Genomic DNA, 24,300 nt, shown 5'->3' with positions numbered 1-24,300 from the left:
CTCACTGTCCAGTCAGTGTTTTTGGGGACAGATTGTCTCACTGTCCAGTCAGTGTTTTAGGGGACAGATTGTCTCACTGTCCAGTCAGTGTTTTTGGGGACAGATTGTCTCACTATCCAGTCAGTATTTTAGGGGACAGATTGTCTCACTGTCCAGTCAGTGTTTTTGGGGACAGATTGTGTCACTATATCCAGTCAGTGTTTTAGGGGACAGATTGTCTCACTATCCAGTCAGTGTTTTAGGGTACAGATTGTGTCACTATATCCAGTCAGGGTTTTTGGGGACAGATTGTGTCACTATATCCAGTCAGTGTTTTTGGGGACAGATTGTGTCACTATATCCAGTCAGTGTTTTAGGGGACAGATTGTCTCACTGTCCAGTCAGTGTTTTAGGGGACAGATTGTGTCACTATCCAGTCAGTGTTTTAGGGTACAGATTGTGTCACTGTCCATCAGTGTTTTAGGGGACAGATTGTCCCACTATCCAGTCAGTGTTTTTGGGGACAGATTGTCCCACTATCCAGTCAGTGTTTTTGGGGACAGATTGTCTCACTATCCAGTCAGTGTTTTTGGGGACAGATTGTCTCACTGTCCAGTCAGTGTTTTAGGGGACAGATTGTCCCACTATCCAGTCAGTGTTTTTGGGGACAGATTGTCTCACTATCCAGTCAATGTTTTAGGGGACAGATTGTCTCACTGTCCAGTCAGTGTTTTAGGGGACAGATTGTCTCACTATCCAGTCAGTGTTTTAGGGGACAGATTGTCTGACTGCCCAGTCAGTGTTTTAGGGGACAGATTGTATCCCTGTCCAGTCAGTGTTTTAGGGGACAGGTTGTCTCACTGTCCAGTCAGTGTTTTAGGGGACAGATTGTCTCACTGTTCTGTCAGTGTTTTAGGGGACATATTATCTCACTGTTCTGTCAGTGTTTTAGGGGACAGATTGTATCCCTGTCCTGTCAGTGTTTTTGGGGACAGATTGTCTCACTGTCCAGTCAATGTTTTAGGGGACAGATTGTCTCACTGTCCAGTAAGTGTTTTAGGGGACAGATTGTCTGACTGCCCAGTCAGTGTTTTAGGGGACAGATTGTCTCACTATCCAGTCAGTGTTTTAGGGGACAGATTGTCTGACTGCCCAGTCAGTGTTTTAGGGGACAGATTGTATCCCGGTCCAGTCATTGTTTTAGGGGACAGATTGTCTGACTGCCCAGTCAGTGTTTTAGGGTACAGATTGTCTCACTATCTAGTCAGTGTTTTAGGGGACAGATTGTCTCACTATCCAGTCAGTGTTTTATCATTAGGGGACAGAAGATCCCATTGTCAAGTCAAGGTATTATAGTGTCCTGCTTTCCAACTAATTTTTGGATCTGTACTCCATTTCTCAGAAATGATGAATCCCTACTTTAAAACTTAACACTAAAACTGAATCTGTGGCATATAGTATTCAAACCATCTTAATTTGATGTTCTGAAATTAATTTGATAATGAAAATGTTTCCTGAAAGGTCACTCTACCAATAAAAATTTACCTTGCTAACATTATTACATGTATCCATTGCAGGTTTCCTGAATGGCTACAATGGGACAATATTTGCCTACGGCCAGACAGGGACGGGCAAAACCTTCACCGTGGAGGGCGGAGCCAAGTCTTACGCTCAAAGAGGTCTTCAACCACGGTAGGTAAAATGATAATGTCTATCGATATCAGTGTTTTAGCCTTGCATTAAAATATCAATGGATAATACCCGTACAAGAGATGTTGTGTTTGTCAAGGAAGCAGAGATCAAGGTCTATAGTTGCCATATGTTAATTCTTCTGGGTAAGTCTTTATGGTACTAGAAATTCTTGTGTTTTTTTTTTTTTCATTATGCGTGAATATTTGTCCAAACAGAGTTTTTTGCATCCATGTTTTACTGTAGTATGTGATGGGCCTAAGACCTACTGGGTAAAGCGTGTGATGGGTAGATCATGTGATGAGTAGAGCATGTGATCTAATTTGTTTTTGATCAAGCTTAATTATAACAGTAACAGAACAATTAGCGTACCCTTAAGAAGCAACTATAACAACGCATGTATTACCAGTACATGGTCTCAGATAAAAATGTCGAAAAAAAAAGTTTAGATGATACATTAATTTTGAATATTTCCTATTTCATTAGGTGACCTCAGTCTTGCGACAAAGTCTGAAGTGACCTATTCTAATAGCCTTTTGTCTGTTCCTGTGCATTTTCCATTCATAAACATTATAGCACCAATTTCAGTATAATTTTGCAGAAGCTTTTGATGGCCAAAGTTCAACCAAAATTGTGAATTATATTGTCCCCAGCTGCCAGGGAACTGAGGCCAAAAGAAGTAAAATTGACTGAAATTTTAAAAGACATCTTCTCAAGTCCTAAATATGGTTGAATCAAATACTCTTTATGGATGGAAAGGTTTTAAAGTGCTTTACCAAAATACTGAAGTTCATGACCCTTGAGTCTCATGTTTGTCCTTGACGGGGAGGGGGTATATTGGTATTAATCACATGATCAAATTAACTGAAATATTTCAGAACTCAGGTGACTGATAAGGCCCAATATTTACATTTTCACTTTGCTCCGCCTCAATGAACATAGTAAACTCAGATCACTTCATTTCCGTTGAAGATTTTGGGTCGCGTGCTTCTGTTCTGAGAGACGAATCACTTTCTTGCCGGCGTGTGAATACATTCACTGAGTTTGCAATGGCGATCGAGTTCTGTACCGCCTCAGACTTGAATGCACTTTCATTTTGTGAATTGTGTAACATTGTTATAAACGTATATAAACACAAGTGGAATAGCCGCTTTATGTGCTAATAAACTTTTCCATCATGTCACTACATCTGATGTATAACAAAGATGATCTTTTAATTTGACCTTAAAACATTTGTAGAAATTTTATGCCATCAATTCTTAATGTCAATGAAATGTTTGACCCTTATGGAATTGTGTATTGTGTAGAGCACTCTCCATGATCTACAAGGAGTTGGAAAAACGGCAAGATGAGGATATCAGTGTCCATATATCTTACCTGGAAATCTATAAAGAGGTCGGATACGATCTGCTCAACCCCGGAGCAAGGACTCAGTCTGTCGTTACACCCTTCCCGAAGGTAACTTAGTCACAAATTAATTATCATCACCTTGTATTTTTAAAACTGTCGGATAACTGCCATTACTATTAATCATTAAACTACATTCAGCATTCTCTATGTAGCATGGAATTTTATTGAAAATATTTTGCAGCAGTATTATAACCAAAAAAACTGTATGTCCATTGTTTGAAAGATGACTTCATTCAGACCCTAACAGATCCAGAGATGTCTTGGGCATGACGTCATAAATAAAAGTAATTGTCTTGAAAAGTTGATGTTAATAGTGTCAGGAAATATGGGCGAAGCATTTAGTTGAATGATTTTGAAAAAAAAATCTAAAAAAAAAATCATAAAATTAAATAGAAAAAGAAGATATACCCAATATATATAGCTCCACTGTATGGTATTTTGAAATCTGGGGTGGTATATCTTGACGATACTGTTCTATTCTAATATTTATGCTAATTAACATTGTATGATGGCTGAAGCTAAACAGAGGAAACCACAATCTATTTTTGATTTCGTTCTGTGGACCCTAAACAGAATGAGTATTTACTATTGCATGTAGTCACCATTTCTGTGATGCTTGAGGGGCTGCGATGGCCGAGTGGCTAAGGTGTCCCGACACTTTATCACTAGCCCTCCACCTCTGGGTTGCGAGTTTAAACCCACGTGGGGCAGTTGCCAGGTACTGACCGTAGGCCGGTGGTTTTTCTCCGGGTACTCCGGCTTTCCTCCACCTTCAAAACCTTGCACGTCCTTAAATTACCCTGGCTGGTAATAGGACGTTAAACAAAAACAAACCAAACTGTTATGCTTGATATATTTTCTACATAGGTAAACGTGCTGGAGGGTGCGAGTGGTGTGTGGGTTGTACGTAACCTTTCCGTACATTACGCAGCCAGTGAGGACGTGGCCCAGAACTTGTTACTACAAGGCCAAGCCAATCGACGAGTCGCCGCGACAACTGTCCATGACAGATCTTCCCGATCGCACGCAGTCTTCACTGTCCAACTGTCGGCCAAACAACCGGACTCTGATGTCATCATTAAGTAAGTTTTATTTAATTATCATTTGGTCGCTGAGTGATACTGTATAGATGGAATTATTTGGGGGCATTTAATTTCACTATTTTCACGGTCAGTAAAAATAATGCGCGAAAATAAGTACTCAGCAAATATTAATGCGATGAGCTATGAATATGTATTATACTTATATGACTATTAACTTATACTGTTGTAGAATGTTGTAGAAGATAGTGTTGCATGAAATTTAAACACAATCCTTTTGTCATAAAACGTTTCCATCAGTGCTTGAGATCTATGCAAGCAACTCTATTGAGTGGAAAGGAATTACAGATTGTATTTTAAATAATTAGAATGATTCTCGTCTTCATCCTGTTTAAATGATGCACAAACGGATTGACTACATGTGTAAAAAATATTTTTTAGTGTTATAAAATTTTTGGGTAAATATGATAAGTAGGAATTAGAATCCACCAAAAATAAACAAATATAAGAAATTTTCAAAATGGGTACTCACAGCCATAATTGACGCTATATAATCATTGTTATGACCTTATCGTCTACATGTAATTCTCAAGTAAAAAAGGTGATCATGAATGATGGTATGGTACCCATCATACACTGGGTTTAATGGGCACACATTTTGAAGAGCCAGAATGACAAAAGTATTGTGAAAATATATTATCTTCAGTCAGAATTGTTTGGTTTATTGAAGTTATATTTGGTTAAAATGCTATCAAAGTGTTGGGCTTATTTTATACGCATGTTACATATTTGTACTTATGTTGGGAATGTTACAATTCATTGTTAATTTTGTTGCTGTTGGAAATTACCTGGCTGTCATAAAAAGATATTACTTAATTATGTAAGGAAATTACCTGGCTGTCATAAAAAGATATTACTTAATTATGTAGATAAACTAAAACATTTATGTGTTATTTTGTTGTCACCAAAGTGATTATAATTATGATGACAAAAAAAACCTGCAAAATTATCAGCCTAGTTTTCTTTCATAAATTTTGTTAATTAATTTAATAAGTATCTATCAAATGATTTCCATGTTGTATCCATCATGGAATTTCTTTGAATTGACATGGATATATTTAAACACAGTTTTTTTTTTACCTGTCTTCTTTTTAACTAAATTTAGGAAGAGTTATACCCCTTTTGCTGTAAAGCATTTTTGATCTCTAGTAATGCACAAAATTATTAAGTTTTTAGGAATGTAATTTAAATTGTCAAAAGCAATTGTCTATTTTTTTTTTTAAATATTGGTATCAAACACAGGGGCTTGATGGATTCTCAAGGTCTGAGCCTTAGATCAATTATTTAATTACCCGGAGATTAGTTTTTCATTCTAGTTTAAGAAAATGTTTCAATCCCCTGTGGTATATTATTGCATAATTGCTCCTGCACATTCCATTTTCTGTCATTGAGTTCGTTAAACATTAATGTTTCATCTATAAAGAATAATATTCATAAAATTTATAAACACACCCCTTTAAAATTTCACTTTTACCTAACGGAGGCTTTAAAGTTCTCAACATCATTTTATAAATTTCATGATTAAGAAATTGAAACTCATATGTAAACCATCTTTCTTTATGTATCTTATGCAATTGAAAAGTAAATAAATCTCATTGAAATAGAAATTTGTAACATCCCATGACACATCACAAGGATTCTTTGGAAAGGATTTGACTGGTCTGATAGTAAAATAGTTTACAGACAAGACAAAGAAAACAAAACATATACATGTGGTCAGTATAGACAGGTGATCTTTATAGACACGTTGATAGTATAGACAGGTGACCCTTATAGACACATGGTCAGTATAGATAGGTGACCTTTATAGACACATGGTCAGTATAGATAGGTGACCCTTATAGACACATGGTCAGTATAGACAGGTGACCCTTATAGACACATGGTCAGTATAGACAGGTGACCTATATAGACACATGGTCAGTATAGACAGGTAATCTTTATAGACACATAGTCAGTATAGACAGGTGACCTATATAGACATGTGGTCAGTAAAGACAGATTACCTTTATAGACATGTGGTCAGTATAGACAGGTGACCTATATAGACGTATGGTCAGTATAGACACATAGTCAGTATAGACAGGTGACCTTTATAGACACATGATCAGTATAGATAGGTGACCTTTATAGACACATGGTCAGTATATACAGGTGACCTCTATAGACATGTGGTCTGTATAGACAGATGGCCTTTATAGACACATGGTCAATATAGACAGGTGACCTTTATAGACACATGGTCTGTATAGACAGATGGCCTTTATAGACAAATGGTCAGTATAGATAGGTGACCTTTATAGACAAATGGTCAGTATAGACAGGTGACCTATATAGATGTGTGGTCAGTATAGACAGATAACCTTTATAGACACATGGTCAGTATAAACAGATGACATCTATAGACACATGGTCAGTATAGACAGGTGACCTTTATAGACAAATGGTCAGTATAGACAGGTGACCTTTATAGACACATTGTCAGTATAGATAGGTAACTTTTATAGACATGTGGTCAGTGTAGACAGGTGACCTATATAGACATGTGGTCAGTATAGACAGATGTCCTTTATAAACAAATGGTCAGTATAGACAGATGACCTTTATAAATGGTCAGTATAGACAGGTGACCTTTATAGACATGTGGTCAGTATAGACAGGTGATCTTTATAGACATGTGGTCAGTGTAGACAGGTGACCTTTATAGACATGTGGTCAGCATAGACAGGTAACCTTTATAGATATGTGGTCAGTATAGACAGGTAACCTTTATAGACATGTGGTCAGTATAGACAGGTGACCTTTATAGACATGTGGTCAGTATAGACAGGTGACCTTTATAGACACGTGGTCAGTATAGACAGGTAACCTTTATAGACATGGTCAGTATAGACAGGTAACCTTTATAGACACATAGTCAGTATAGACAGGTAACCTTTATAGACACGTGGTCAGTATAGACAGATAACCTTCATAGACACATGGTCAGTATAGATAGGTGATCTTTATAGACATGTGGTCAGTATAGACAGATGACCTTTATAGACACATGGTCAGTATAGACAGGTGACCTTTAGAGACACATGGTCAGTATATACAGGTAACCTTTATAGACACATGGTCAGTATAGACAGGTGACCTTTATAGACACGTGGTCAGTATAGACAAGTGACCTTTACAGACATGTGGTCAGTATAGACAGATGACCTTTATAGACATGTGGTCAGTATAGACAGATGGCCTTTATAGACATGTGGTCAGTATAGACAAGTGACCTTTACAGACACATGGTCAGTATAGACAGGTGACCTTTATAGACACATGATCAGTATAGACAGATGACCTTTATAGACACATTGTCAGTATAGACAGTTGACCTTTATAGACATGTGGTCAGTATAGACAGATAACCTTTATAGACATGTGGTCAGTATAGACAGGTGACATTCATAGACATGTGGTCAGTATAGACAGATGACCTTGATAGGCATGTGGTCAGTATAGACAGATGACCTTTATAGACATGTGGTCAGTATAGACAGATAACCTTTATTGACATGTGGTCAGTATAGACAGATAACCTTGATAGACACATGGTCAGTATAGACAGGTGACCTTTATAGACACATGGTCAGAATAGACAGGTGACCTTTATAGCCATGTGGTCAGTATAGACAGGTGACCTTTACAGACATGTGGTCAGTATAGACAGGTAACCTTTATAGACATGTGGTCAGTATATACAGGTGACCTTATAGACACATGGTCAGTATAGACAGGTGACCTTTATAGCCATGTGGTCAGTATAGACAGGTGACCTTTACAGACATGTGGTCAGTTAGACAGATGACGTGAATAGACAAATAGTCTGTGTAAAAAGGTAGCCTTTATACAGACACAGCGTCAGTAAAGAAAGGTGGCCTTTTTAGGCAGGTTGTGAATCAAACTTATAATCTCTATATAGGTAGAGGAGATCTATGACTCACTATAAACAATTTCAACCAAACAGGATCGGAAATCAACATTTGTGCAAATAAAATCAGGCTTAATTTCTTACCAACATCCAAGATTATAAATTCCTTTCCATGTTCACAATATGTTGTCTTATATACAGTCACTTGGCCATGGTGAACTCTGTATTGTCTTCTCTCCAAATAAATTTCTATTTTAAATGATGTACATTTATACCAACTGTACAGGTGTCCTTATTTACCATTTCACTGGTTTCTGATATGTTTATAGATTGTTAGATGGTATTAAAAACAGTTTATTGTTGTTTGAGATAGATAGAATCTTCACTTGTGGAAAATCTCAACAAACATTTTGTTGACTTAGTCAGTGAGAATGGTGTAGAAGATAAATACACTGAACACTTGATGTCCAATGTGATGTTTACAACTTTAAGTCAAATATGGGGGATTTAGTCAGGCCAATGCAAACATAGTCTATGTTGAACATTAGTCAATTTTAGGGTAACACTGTGTATCCGGAATAAGCTGCCCCCAAGCCCTAGGCCTCCCACCCACCACAGCAATCTGTAATTGAATAAATCTGTATAAAATTTAATAACTTAATTATTGATGAAAATCTTTTAAAAAAATACAAAGGGCAAGATTTAAATTATTTTTAGCCCACCATCATCAGATGGTGGGCTATTCAAATCGCCCTGCGTCCGTGGTCCGTCGTCCGTCCGTCCGTCCGTCCGTCCCTCCATCCGGCCGTCCCTCCGTCCGTCCGTCCCTCCGTCCGTCCGTAAACAATTCTTGTTATCGCTAATCCTCAGAAAGTACTGAAGGGATCTTTCTCAAATTTCATATGTAGGTTCCCCTTGGTGCCTAGTTATGCATATTGCATTTTGAGACAAATCGGAAAACAACATGGCCGACAGGCAGCCATCTTGGATTTTGACAATTGAAGTTTGTTATCGCTATTTCTCAGAAAGTACTGAAGGGATCTTTCTCAAATTTCATATGAAGGTTCCCCTTGGTGCCTAGTTATGCATATTGCATTTTGAGACCAATCGGAACACAACATGGCCGACAGGCAGCCATCTTGGATTTTGACAATTGAAGTTTGTTATCGCTATTTCTCAGAAAGCACTGAAGGGATCTTTCTCAAATTTCATATGTAGGTTCCCCTTGTTGCCTAGTTATGCATATTGCATTTTGAGACCAATCAGAAAACAACATGGCCGACAGGTAGCCATCTTGGATATTGACAATTTAAGTTTGTTATCGCTATTTCTCAGAAAGTACTGAAGGGATCTTTCTCAAATTTCATATGAAGGTTCCCCTTGGTGCCTAGTTATGCATATTGCATTTTGAGACCAATCCGAAAACAACATGGCCGACAGGCAGCCATCTTGGATTTTGACAATTGAAGTTTATTATCGCTATTTCTCAGAAAGTACTGAAGGGATCTTTCTCAAATTTCATACGCAGGTTCCCCTTGGTGCCTAGTTATGCATATTGCATTTTGAGACAAATCAGAAAACAACATGGCCGACAGATAGCCATCTTGGATTTTGACAATTTAAGTTTGTTATTGCTATTTCTCAGAAAGTACTGAAGGGATCTTTCTGAAATTTCATATGCTGGTTCCCTTTGGTGCCTAGTTATGCATATTGCATTTTGAGACCAATCGGAAAACAACATGGCCGACAGGCAGCCATCTTAGATTTTGACAATTGAAGTTTGTTATCGCTATTACGGAGATAGTACTGAAAGGATCTTTCTCAAATTTCATATGTAGGTTCTCCTTGGTGCCTAGTTATGCATATTGCATTTTGAGACCAATCGGAAAACAACATGGCCGACAGGCAGCCATCTTAGATTTTGACAATTGAAGTTTGTTATCGCTATTACGGAGATAGTACTGAAAGAATCTTTCTCAAATTTCATATGTAGGTTCTCCTTGGTGCCTAGTTATTTATATTGCATTTTGAGACCAATCGGAAAACAATATGGCCAACAGGCAGCCATCTTGGATATTGACAATTGAAGTTTGTTATCGCTATTTCTCAGAAAGTACTGAAGGGATCTTTCTCAAATTTCATATGTAGGCTCCCCTTGATGCCTAGTTATGCATATTGCATTTTGAGACCAATCGGGAAACAACATGGCTGACAGGCAGCCATCTTGGATTTTGACAATTGATGTTTGTTATCGCTATTTCTCAGAAAGTACTGAAAGGATCTTTCTCAAATTTCATATGTAGGTTCCCCTCAGTGCCTAGCTATATATAGTTTTGCATATTGGGACCAATCGGAAAACAACATGGCCGACAGACAGCCAGGGCTGTTTCTGAATTTACACAGATTAGTAAGACTTAGAGGAAGGGAAAAGTAGAGAAAAGATCAATCTGACATGGAACCTATAAAGATCATTCAATGGTGGGCGCCAAGATCCCTCTGGGATCTCTTGTTATAGTATCAATTTTATACAGATATGAGATATTACACAAACAATTTTATAATAGAATTGTGATAAGACTCTGTATTTCGATCCTGATTGTATATAAATTTTATTTAAAAAATGCTGTATTCAATACAACATAAATAAGCCTGATTTTATTTTTAAAATACTGTATTCAATACAACTTAAATAAGCCTGCAAATTATTACATCATAAGTTTTGTTCAGCTGAGTACAGGCTAAGAAGTCAGTTATATCATAGCCAAATTGATCGATTCACATATAAACACGAAAACCTAACATTTGTGATGGCCTTGCCTTAGAATCACAATAATCCGTCATAACGGTGTCCTGTGATTATATGGACTTAAGACTCGTTACCTCTTTAAAGGATCATACTGTTAGTCAAGGTGAAAAGGCCTTATCCTGGAGGCTATCATTTCACTTTCATTTCTAAACTTGTGGCAGAATCTCAAAGCTGAAGACAAATTCAGCCAGACTGTGAATGGTATTGTACTGCTGTGTCTTGTAGATTGGCTAAGATTAGATACTTTTACTTGTAAAACTGGTCGATTTCTCTCTGGTACGTACACTGTAGAAAGTTGAAAGAACAGGTAGCAGTGTCGACCTTGCTTTAAATGGATTTAATTTGATGCATGCCTTGAATTTATACAATGGGACATTTGTATTTTAAATGTTGATATAACACACGATCGAACACAAGGCATTAATATTGCATTTTAACAGATGATGTTTTGTGCCTCCGAATCAATGGAAATGTATTTATACAATGTTTAGTCCGTACACAATGCAAAACGTGTTGGTGAGTTGTTTTTGAAATGAGAGGATCTTCTACACTGCAACTGATGTTGTGACACCTCCAGGTGCTCTGTACAGGTGTAATTTGGTGCTGGATCTTAATAGCTCTCATTTACAGGTACATTATTGCATTTTTGATTGCAGGTGTGAATTTTAGTGTATGGTATTTTATACAGGGAAATTTGTAGTATTGCAAAAGTTATTTAAGATTGGATCAGCATATTGTCAGAAAATCTAAGTATTGTAAAACATTGATGTCTATTGGAATATACTATATTGGACAGAAGAAATACTATAAAAGATGATTTTAAGGCCAACTGATAGTAGGGAAAGTTGATTGGCTCGCTGTTGAACGAGCTATACAGGTAATGTAGGTAAATAGCTATATAGGTACAGGATAACAAGTTTGATAAAACTAGAAACGAAACAGAAAAAAAATTAAAAAGTTAAACAATATAATTACTTTTATGCAGTCTCCGACTATTTTAATATGCTCCAAAATACAGAAAATTTTAAGCCTCAGTAAAGTACAAACAGCGTGGAACCTTGTCTCATGTGGAACCTTAAGGTCTCATGTGGAACCTAGTCTCATGTTGAACCTTAAGGTCTCATGTGGAACCTTAAGTCTCAAAGTTAGTGGGGTCATGAAAAAATTAGATATTCCTAGTATTCAAGGTATTGGTGTGTATATTTTATATAGAATTTTATATATAAAATTACTGTGAAGGTTGGAACTGAATTATTACTTCAAATAAATCAGTTCTCGAATCTTCGAGTTATCAGAGTTTGAACCAGCGAAGTTTGACCATTAATGGTACATTAAAATCATCAGCCATATATATATTTGAAGTATTGACCTATCATGTATGAACAAAATTGATGAAGTGTTAGCGCTTGAGAGTAGATCTCAGATTTTGAAGTAGTACTCTTGCAGTATATTTGCAGCAGTCTGCTGCAATTTTCAGTTCAGGTGCTGCCATTTGCCTGTAATACCTTAAGCTGTCAATATGCTGCAATTCAGTAAGGGTTGATAAGCTGTGCTTTTAATTAAATGCTAAGATAGTTTACAACCTCTATCCTTATCACTGGTACGAATTTAAAATGGATCAAAACTTTGTGTTATATTTATAGTAACAGTGGGTTAAGTTGACATATAGAGAACTGATAGTATTGGGGGAGACTTCCCTATCTCTGATTGGTTATTTGTACTGTATGGAGCCCAATATAGAAATCTGAACCCATTTAATGATACGAGGAGAGGGCATTTAACCTTATACTGCATGGAGGTACAGTAAGTATACGTAGGTTTTGTGGACATTTGAAATTTATTAACTGGATTGCCGTCGGATTGGGTATGTGGATTTGTAGATTCTGGGGCAATTTGTGGAAAAAAGGGCAAATTTGGCTGTTACTAAATTACAGACCGGATTGTGGATACATGTATTTATCAGTACAGCGTTAAATTTAATTTGTGATTGTTGGATTGTGGGGAAATTTTGTGAAGAAAATGACCAAATCTTGGAAGATGATAAAAGGGTTTTTGTTTCTAATAAATACTTAGTATGCATGGCTCCAAGAATTGTTAAATTATGCTCAGACCTACAAATGGAAACCTGATGTCTTCCCTCCCGTGCTGCAGTGCAGGTATCTATAGGGTGGAAAAATTGTACCTGCTGCCCCCATTACATAATTGTAAGAGGCGACTAAATTTGGGTTTTTTCTTTCTAAACAACTTTGTTGTTCTGATAATATCTCAATCCCTTGACACTACCTCACATTAGTAGAATATTCACACCTGTAAGGAAGGCTTTGCATGGTTGCAGTCCATGGCCGAAACATACACCTGTACCAAAGTTGATCAAAATGGTAGTTCTTGGGTGTCTTCTGCAGATGCTTCAGTGAGGCAGCACTATAAAGTCGACATCTGAGAACCGTGTTTTTACATTGAGTCAAATCAACACAAACATACTAGTGTCATGTCAAATTTGTATCCCCTATCGTAAAAGTATCCGGGGATAAAAACTACTAAACTAAACCAAACCCACACATATAAGGTAGGTCTTCTTTATATGACCTGAGGTGTTGGTAGGTCGTTAAACATTATACAAAACCAAATTGTACCCCTCCAGAGAGACTATAGACATGGGTTACAATAAAAAGGAAAATATTTTCTTTAAATATTCAAAGTTTGTATTTGTGGTTGGATTTATCACATGCCAATTTATTTATTTGATCGATTTGTCTGGATGAAAACATCTGAAAGTGAAACAAGAAAAAATTATAGTGTATATATTTTAACATAATATGATACAATAATACAATGTAATCATGCTAAGTAGTATATGTATTATATATATATATATATATATATATAGCATTTTTGTAATCCTTTTTAATCTCACTCGACTGTTCTATACCTACTGAACAGAAAGTGTGGTAAGTAAATGGTATATAAAACTTGTTATTAATATTTAAACTGAAATTTTTAATCCACTACTTTTTCAATTTGGGTGCATGTAGACATGTGAACAGTGCAATGAAAACTGCATTAAATGATGATGTAAATAAAATACTTAATATATGTGTGGGTGAGAATATGATAAAATACATACATATATATTAATTTCAAAGCCTCGACAATCAAACTAGGACCTCCAGCTAGTTGACTTAGTCTAGTTTTAACACTCAACCGATCCAGCTGTGAAATGCCAGACATCGGGCGGCTGGACCCCGACAAGTAAAACTTTCGTCGGACAGATATTACTTGCTTCAATTGATAGGACCAAGTGTCTGGTACCTGATTTGTAGTGGCTGCAGTGGCCGAGTGGTTAAGGTGTCCCCACACTTTATCACTTAGCCCTCCACCTCTGGGTTGCAAGTTCGAAACCTATGTGGGGCAGTTGCCAGGTACTGATCGTAGGCCGGTGGTTTTTCTCCGGATATTCCGGCTTTCCTCCACCTCCAAAACCTGCCACATCCTTAAATGACCCTGGCTGTTAATAGGACGTTAAACAAAAACTAACCAAACCAAAACCTGATTTGTGACTTAGTTATAGTTTTTACTATTTCCGGTCCATGAAATGTTTGAAAACATGTAGAAAATATGGAAGGGAAAAAGAAAATTTCAAGCAATAATATACAATGCAACGAGGACCGAAGAGCATGATAATTATTCCTCACTGGGGATCAAACTCAGACCTGACCATCTCACTACCGCTGTGTGAGGATGTCTTATGCTCAACTGATCAATTAGCTAATTTAAGAACATTTTGCACTAGCTAGCTGAGAGGTATATTGCGGCTATCTACCAGGGTTGCTAATACAAACATTTACTCAAACTAATGCTTGATGAGGGGGCCTGGGTGTTGGGATGTGAGCTCAGTGCTCGGAAACATTAAGGAAGTTCCTCCTCATGTGTAAATGCAAGAACTAAAACTGCATTAAAATATTTTTGTCTTGAACTAAATGTTCGGTTATAAAAGTTTGTGTAAACCCATTATAAAAATTGTAAGTGTTTTTTTCAAATATTTAAATGGAAAACACTGTTTAATTGTATGTAGCTACCGAGGTATTTCATTATGCCAGACATTTAAAATAATTCTATCAAGTCAAAGTTAATCTACAGCGACAGACACGTGCACATATTCACTGTATTGATCAAACAAACATGTTGAGGATTAACTAGCAGGAATATATGTTAAAGAAATGTTGACAGATTTGACATGTGGCAGTCGACAAACAGTTTCTTTATTGCAACAATCAAGTGAATAGAAAATTTGAAGTTGAGGTGATTTTCCAAAAGTGAGTGTAAAAATGTATACAAAGTGATCCTTGGTTAATTTTCTTGGGAAAGAGTTTTTTGTACGGCATTTAAGAGGCATTAAAGGTAAATCAGAAGGATATTGATGAAAAGTTTTTTTCTGAACACTTGACATTATTGCATTTTTTTATTAACAAAGTTTTGTTCATTTCTAACCACTTTTTCTTCTTTTTTTTCCAGATCAAAATTACACTTGGTTGATTTAGCTGGGTCAGAACGAGTCTCAAAAACAGGGGTCGAAGGTCATCTACTAGACGAAGCGCGGTCCATCAATTTATCCCTCCACTTCCTTGAGACAGTGATCATATCCCTACAGGGCGAGTCAACATCGAAAAACAACCGGATTGGCAGTGCAGGATTGTCACGCAGGTACGCTTACCTGAGCCTTGTGGACGATTTCTACTTTGTAATATCTTCTGCATAGATTTATAAATTTTCTCAACCAATCAAATAAATTTTGTAATTTAATTATTTCATAATTTTTTTATTCATAAATCTTGAAAACAAATTATTAATACTTAAACTAAGGCCACATAATTTCTTCAGGAAATGTTTTTCTATTTTCTTTTTACTTTTATGTTAGAGGTTGCTGTTTCAAGGAAGCAATTTGAAAAAATTAGTTCATTGATTTTTCTTTCTTTTCTATATTGTATATCTTCTGCAGCAGTACTTCTGGAAAAGGATATGATTAGAAAATAAATAATAGTGTTACATCTTATTTGAAAGAGATATTCTCAGATCTCTGCTGCATGTAGTGCATTATTTAGTCATTAAAAGTTTTCTTGGTAATTTTCAGTCAATCGTTCCGACACAGTCGTCATGGCGCCCGTCCTAGTTCTGCAGACTTGTCGACCCCAAAACATGTCCCTTACAGAAACTCTCTGCTCACTATGGTCCTTAGGGACAGTCTGGGTAAGTGTCCTCTGGGGTAGGGATAACTGGTGTCAGGGTATACTTTATCCCTGGGGTCGGGGGTTAATTTATTGAGAGATCTGTTGTTGGAATATACTGGGTATGTCCCCCTGGGGTTGGGGTTTAAGGTACCATGGCTAATATTACCCCGGGGTAGAGATATCTGTTGTTGGAATATACTGGGTATGTATCCCCTGGGGTTGGGGTTTAAGGTACCATGGCTAATATTACCCCGGGGTAGAGATATCTGTTGTTGGATTATACTGGGTATGTCCCCCTGGGGTTGGGGTTAAGGTACCATGGCTAATATTACCCCGGGGTAGAGATACAGTTTAATGTCTGGTTAATATTGTAAAGGGGAGTTTTAAATGCTGCATAAGGAGTATGGATACAGCTACCATAGTAGTGGGTACAATATGTGTTTATGCTTGACAGTCAATGGATTTAGGGAGGGGAGATAATCTATAAAAAAATCTCCAACTTTCTGAACTGTCTTTGACTGAAATTTTACTTCATAATTTAGTATTGAATTAAATATTTTTAGTTGCTTATGACATAGATTGTGTAGCTGTATGTCGTTCTGTTGGAGATTTTATACATTATTCATGTTTGAAACTAAATACATATGGGGTTTTTTGGTTTAATAAAAAAAAAAATGCCACTTTTAGATATTAACATAAAATATGGAGCTAGATAAGTTTTTTTCAAAAGTTGAAGCGATGAAACAAAATGTTATTTTTCACTAAGGAAACCCGTTGTGTTTATCAGCTAATTATAAATATTTCTGTATTAAGGAGGGAATTGCCTTACTGCTATGATAGCAACCACCTCGTTGGAGTTAGAGAATATTGGAGAGTCTATATCAACGTGTAGATTTGCCGGCCGAGTGGCCTGTATCGCCAACAGTGTCTCGTAAGTATGAAGGCGATATTAAGGCTCGTAATAAATTATAATGGCGAGGAAAATATTTTAGGACAGATTTTTGTAACACGCAAGTAAGAAATGATGTAATAATATAATAATGTCACTTTTTCTTCTGTCAGACGGATCGAGGCAAGGAGTTGGTTTGAAATAGAACATGGAAAAAACATAGTAAAAATTTCATTTAAAAATGTGTGTGAAGTTGGGAAATTTACAAAAGATTGAGGATCTTACATGAGTGGCTATGTCTTTGGAATTTATTAAATTAGTTCATCAATTTGATATGTCATAAGCCTTTAGGGATGTGGCATATACAATTATTTAACAAGTTAAATCAATTCCATATGATACAAGTGTGAGATTCTGTTTATCACATTACTGATATTTATTAGAATATAAGGGAAATCTCTCAATTTTATATTTATGATTTTACACAATTTTGACTCTGGCTGTATGCTTTTCTGAACAGAGATTACCATGTGATGTTGTATGTTTATTGTGATGTCATCGATCATTTATGATGTCACAATAGTGTTACAACACATATGCCTCACCATATTAATGACATGGCAGTATAACATGTTAAAACATTAGCCATTTATGCGTTGAAAATTGACTCAAAAAGTGGTTGAAATCAGTGTCATGTTAAATTTTCAAATAATCACAGACTTTGCAATTTTGGAGCATTTAACTATTTTATGTTCAAGCAAGTTGTGATTTGCATGCATGACTAGACATAAGTATTGTCTTTCTGATGTATATGACCTTATATGGTCAGCAGCAGAATGACCTTGACATTGAACCTTCTGACATTGACCTTAATTTTATTTATTTACCGTTTTATCAGGAGTAAAGTATGGTAAGCTCAGCACTAATTTATCGTTATGTCAGAGTTACATCATGGACCGTGTGCTATGTGTACACTAAGTAGAAGATGTCATCTTTCTCTTCTGAATCTGATACTGCCATTATTGCTTCAGGTCCTTCAAATAACATTAAAACTCTGACAACTTTTAATAACTTTAAGTGTTTAGTGAGACTCCTGATAAAGATAGAAAAGTTTTATGAAAAGTTTTTCAATGCGGACTCAAAATTGATTTTATTTAGCTTCTAGGATTTCCCTGTACATTACTAATTTTCTCATTGTTGTGTAATCAAAAAGACAGTATTTGATTTCCTAAATCATTAAAAGATTTTTCTTATAAACCTGTCAAAATTAAATGGGATTATTATAATTATTTTTCCATTCATCAGACAAAATCTTTTGTTTGTTTGTCTGAAAATCTCCTCTCACAGTTTTTAACTAGTTTATTACTGGTAGTTTTGATTTTATGGACAGGATTTTGATTTGGGACAATTTTTGAAAATGTGATATTGCCATAGAAATATCTCCCCTGGTCTGTATGATCAACTCCTGAATTATCTCCCCTGGTCTGTATGATCAACTCCTGAATTATCTCCCCTGGTCTGTATGAGCAACTCCTGAATTATCTCCCCTTGTCTGTATGATCAACTCCTGAATTATCTCCCCTTGTCTGTATGATCAACTCCTTAATTATCTCCCCTTGTCTGTATGATCAACTCCTGAATTATCTCCCCTTGTCTGTGTATTAAACTACTGAGGGATTCAACATATTGTTTGGCCCCTTTAAATTCTTTAATGTTTAGATTTGGTGTTTGGTATGTTAACATCCTGCTTTAAAGCCTTCATCATAAACAGAACATTTAATAGAACATGCAGTCTACTTCTACCATCTCAGCAGGGATAGTTCTGGGTCATCCAAGCTGTAAAAGAATTTCAGAGTTATTGAAAAAAGTGAATGGGATTTGCATATATTCTGAGAATTCAACAAAAACAAAAACAAAACAAAAAAAATTGGTACCACGGTAAATACATGTACAATGTATTAAAATTACCTAATTTTGTCCCAGAGTGTTCCTTGTTTGCATAATAACTTTATTGATAAAAATTACTTATTTTCAATAATTTATTTTTTCAAGGTTAACTAACATAGTAGTGTCTGAAGAAAGTTAATTGTTCCTTCTTTGAGAAAAAACAGGTCCCTGGGAAAATTAATGATATATTCCTCTAATCAATGTTTTTTTAAAACAATATACATTTGTACATAATAAAAGATGCACTCAAATTTGTATTAAACATTTCAGGTTGAGGATGTCACTGAGGTTATTTATCATAGGAAGCTAAATCCCTATATTTGAGGCCAAAAATCAAAATATGTGTTTCAGGTATTTCATCCAAACAAAAAAGCTCATCACACCTATCTTACAGCGCTTAAAACTTAAAAAAAAAATCTATAGGAAACATTGCTTACATTCAAATTTTTAAGCCATTGAAAACTAATTGATTGACCTTTTTTGGATATTTGAAAATGCATTTTTTTTTGTGGACTTTTGGAGTTTTGAAATTATTGAAATAAAGAGTTTTACAGATAATTCATATTAAAAGTAGGATCAAAGCTATTTAGGTTTCCTACAAAAAAAAAAGTTGGGGGGGGGGGGAGGGAGGGAGGTTACAGGGTAGGTTGATCAGCAGGTAAATATTGTGAAATATTGTAATTGAGTAGGTTAGTGGAATATGTTTTAGACATGAAAGATATTTCCACTGCCTGTACTTGACAGTATATTGTTAATATTAGTAACTAAGGCAGCAAATTGGTTATCAAAAAAACCTGAAACACATTCATCTTTTCTGGCCTTTTACTATAATTATACATGTACCAATTATATAGTTGATTTGTATGCAACCTTTTTTAAAATGAGATATGAATAATATCTATGCATAATGTATTTATTATACATTTATTAGAGTTATCTCCCTTTATATAAAAGCTTTGCTTGAATTATCCCCTCTTTTAAACCTTTGTCTGCATATCACTTATAAATGCATTCGTGTATATCTTTCAGCTTATATTCTGTTTTTCTTTTCCAATTCTATGTTATGTTCAATTACCTGTAGATTTAGGTAGAGTTAGTAACCCTTTAGAAATTAAATAATTTCAAAGTTTGTATTTTCAAAAGATGTACTTTTATAATGTTAACCACAGGGATTTGTTTAATTGGCATCTTGATATATCACTTCTGATAGTTTGACCTGTTTGACCTGGGAAAATAAAAATAAAAAAGCAATCATCATGAAATTATCAACATTATTTTCATTGATAGATATTTTAAAATGCATGGCAGTTAAAATTAAAAATTTGGTTGTTCCTATAGTACCTGTAAGTGTTGATGTTCATCAAATGCATGTGTTTTAATTATTGTGGAAACGCTAATCTTAAAGATTTCAGTTTTAATCAGAAACAACAACAAAAACACACACAATTAAGAAATTATGCAAATTGATTCAAAATTTTTTTTTTTAATTCTTAGATAAACATTTCAAGTCTTCAAAATAATTCAATTTAACATTATTAGAATCTTTTAGAGAGTGTCATATGTACAATACATATCAAATGAAAAAAATATATATGAATTGTTTTTAAACTTCTGAAGGTAACTATTCGTTGATTGTCGAATTCCCACATGCTTGGGTATTGTGTATTTATTTTGTCACTATTTTTCACACATTATTGAATTTAAATACCGACAAGCGTGCCAGTCAATCAACCATAAACTGTATCTCTTTGTGTCGTTCAGAAGATCTAAAATGTGTCGACTTGACACAAAGTATCGAGACTCCCAGGTATTTGGTAGTACAATGTAAATAATACTTACCTACATGCTACATGTATTTAAACCTCAATGAGTTATGAAAACGGTAAATGTTCTGAAAATATATAATTTTGTTAAACATTTTAATACTTATAAAGTCAAATATAGGTTTTATCAATTGTTAACATATGACACATGCTTTTCAATTTAAACATACTTCGGTGAAAAAATCTGTTAGGGTGTTGATGAATGTAAAAGTTTATATGCAACAGTTGTAGCTGATTGTTATATACTCGTGTATTTACGTATATTTTTTTTATTGTGTTTGGTCATGAAATTATTCAAGCCCAATTAAAATTTTAGAGTTAAAACAATGGATATCTGTTGCAATGATAGATACTAATATGTCAAATAAAAGACTTCAAACTTAATTAAAGCATGAACATATATATCCATTGTAGCATTCTGAGAGATTTTGATGATTATTAGAGAAAAGTTCGCTTATTTTAGAAATTACATAAATAGTTATTTGCAGGAATCTTGAATTTGGTAATTAGTACAGGGTGCATAGAGGAGGGAATATAACTGTTTTTAATTACCTTTAAACATTTTCGGCGTCATTTAATTGAGTTGGAGTAAAAGTCAAATTTTAGATTCTGTAATCCTTATGATTTTAGTATATCAAAATTTGAAGATATTTACTACAATTAGCTGAACATCAGGGTGATTACATATAACTTGCCTGCTATTTTGTGTGTATTATAATGGTGTGATAATATATATATATATATCAGTTGTTTGTTTGTGTATTATAATGACTTAATCAACAAACAAATAAAGTATACCATGAAGACAGTATACAAGTTGTGTCGATCGGTAATTACTCGATAATGTACTGTACCTCATTATGTACACGTTATTAGTCTGTCGGTCTCCCCATTTTTGGGACTGCCGACTATTCGGCAGTATGGAAAAGAAAAAGGTTTGTTGATGGATTTTGTCTTGGGATTTTAGTTCAGATTGACAGCTTAGATTGACAGATTCCAGGTATATTAATTTTGGTATTAAATAATACCATACTTATTGAAATATATTTTTGGGTTTAGCATTATGGCTATACTGGGATATAATCTATAATTATACTATGGGAATATGTGCTTAATTTGAATTTTTTTTTTTTTTTTTTTTTAGAAAATATTTAGATATTTAAATTCCTATAATCACGTCCTATTATATAGTTATAGGCCTGTTATTTGATAAATGTGATAGAGACTGCGAATCGATTGTTTCTTTGTACAGATTATTATATTGCACATGCTTTAAATTTGTGTACATGTATTTTAGAATAAGTTTGCATAATGTTAATTAAGTTAATTTGTATGTTCATTCAACTTTTATACATGGCCATGAGGAAATTTATTAGATGTTTGTTAACATGAATTTTCTTCTTACAGGAGAAACGAAGAAGTTGATGAGAAAACATTAATTAAGAAATTAAGGAAAAGAGTTGCAGAACTTGAAACTGAACTCTCCTGTATGCGAGCAGCAAGGGTATGTTTTTTCTGTGGTCTATCCGCTGTTACTTTGCTCTAGCATAGCTACTACAAAACTTTATTATTTATTATTTATTCATTACATCACGTCCATGGGTGTAATGAAATCTATAATTGTTACAAATCCCATTTTATAAAATAAGTTGGAATAAGTATTGAGTGACCGTTTAGTAATTTGTTTACCGAAATCACAGGTATCTGCATCTGGTTAGTATTTATAGAAGAAAAACAATAGGAGCCCCTTCACCCACTGTATAGATAATATAGAGTCAAATACTGGTTTGGTACTTCAAATACACTACAAACGCTTAGGGACCATGACATCTGGGATGAGTTTGAGGGAAATGCAGGGGTGTAGGCTCGAGGTCAAACAATGACAATACCGTAATTGGAATTTTTTTTTCTAGGAGACGGGAACAAACTTCAGTATAGAGGAAATGAATGCCAAACTGACAGACGAGGACAAAATTCTGTGTGGACAAGTGGTGTCCAGATATCTGGGTGGTCAGCTCAATGATCCGGTCACTGCAGGTCAGTGTTGACAAGATCGTGTGTCTGTAATCAGTTAAATGGTGAATCTTGCAAATTTTTAATGAATTGCTGGATACACTGTAACACACACGTACACTTCTAAACCATTCCTTATATTTATTGTCATATTCCTTTGTTTTCTCTCTTTTTATTGAAAAACTCAAATCTCGACAAACATTATGTAAGATAAAGTCACGTACTATTAAACCATTTGTCTGCTTGTCACCAATAAAGTTAAAAGTTTCATAAGAATTTCTTCAAACGCCTATCTATGGGTCATTACAAATAATTAAATTAGAAGAAAATCTTAAACAGTGTTAATTGTTTTGTTAATGAGTGAATATTTTCTTTTTGATAGAATTTTAGGTAGGTTTAAGACTTTGATATTACTATTATAATTTTTATTTAATTTCAGTTAATATTTATGCCTGTTATTCATAATATTGAAGTAAATGCATCAGTTATTATATGATATCACAAGTTTCTTTAAATGGTTAAACTCATACAGAAGTACAATTATTTAAAAAAAAAACAAAAAAAACACAACACCAAAAGATTGAACTGTCATTTAAAACCAGCCTGTTATCCACGCTTGTTCATTAAGGGGGTATGTCAGGTTTATGATAAATTTCCAAATATTTTGAATTTTTAAAATTTTGCTTTACTTATATTGTATATAATCATGTTTCCACAATTTTGATTGACATGTATTTTACTTTTGTTTGTAAGGTATAACAAGTCCTTATAAGTTCCGAGAATGTCTGAAGATTCTGAAACGTGTGATCACTGATGGCAACCATAATATGCTTGACCAAAATTACCCACAAATTACTGGAGTGCCGGACGGTTACCATAGTGCGGATGAAGTAGTTAGTCGTAAACGCGCAGAGAAAGTGTCGCGGGAACAGCCGTCAAAACGTAACGAGCCCACAAAGTTTGAGAGAGAGTAAGTTAAACTTAAGAGACCTACTGGATAGCTCAATATACTTGACCATCGCATGTATCTGCATGGTTCAAAGTTAAAATATTTCTTTGAATTCTTTTAAATTTAAGATAATATTCTTACCATGGACTTAATTTAGAGTTACAAACTCTTTTGAAAAATGATATACAAAAATGAAATACAAATCAGTATTTCATGAAATAAATGACATTAATGAAATATTTTTTTGTTTTAAATATGGCAAGTGTTCATTTTAGGCTTTTGTAAATTTCCTTTTTTAGGAAAACGGTGGATTTTCCTATTACGAATGCTTGGGACAATCATACTGTCCAACCAGAAATCAAGCCACGACAACCACAACGGGCGAGACAACATCCACCCCGCAACGTCACCAACACAAACAACACCAAGCATCCGGGTATTCCTGTTGTTGACGACTTAGCTCAAACCGACACAGAGGAGACCAAGGAACAACATCAAGGTAGATAACTCTCGTCCTGACTAAGTAACAAATGGAGCAAACAATATGTGTAATTCTG

The 24,300-nt window shown here is 35.0% G+C and overlaps 1 protein-coding gene across 1 annotated transcript in view; it reads left to right on the top strand.

The window, feature by feature from the left end:
• Positions 1–24,300, top strand: part of LOC117335724 (kinesin heavy chain-like) — a 47,243-nt gene that overhangs the window by 9,446 nt on the left and 13,497 nt on the right. The window contains 11 exon segments of the mRNA XM_033895900.1: positions 1,557–1,671; positions 2,976–3,126; positions 3,946–4,160; positions 15,410–15,598; positions 16,026–16,141; positions 16,936–17,053; positions 17,910–17,921; positions 22,189–22,285; positions 22,695–22,818; positions 23,548–23,764; positions 24,043–24,242. Of these exon segments, the coding sequence (XP_033751791.1) occupies positions 1,557–1,671; positions 2,976–3,126; positions 3,946–4,160; positions 15,410–15,598; positions 16,026–16,141; positions 16,936–17,053; positions 17,910–17,921; positions 22,189–22,285; positions 22,695–22,818; positions 23,548–23,764; positions 24,043–24,242 (1,554 nt within the window).

The sequence above is a fragment of the Pecten maximus genome, chromosome 10, assembly GCF_902652985.1.
Source record: "Pecten maximus chromosome 10, xPecMax1.1, whole genome shotgun sequence".
NCBI classification, from domain to species: domain Eukaryota; kingdom Metazoa; phylum Mollusca; class Bivalvia; order Pectinida; family Pectinidae; genus Pecten; species Pecten maximus.
This window is presented reverse-complemented; position numbering and strand designations above follow the sequence as displayed.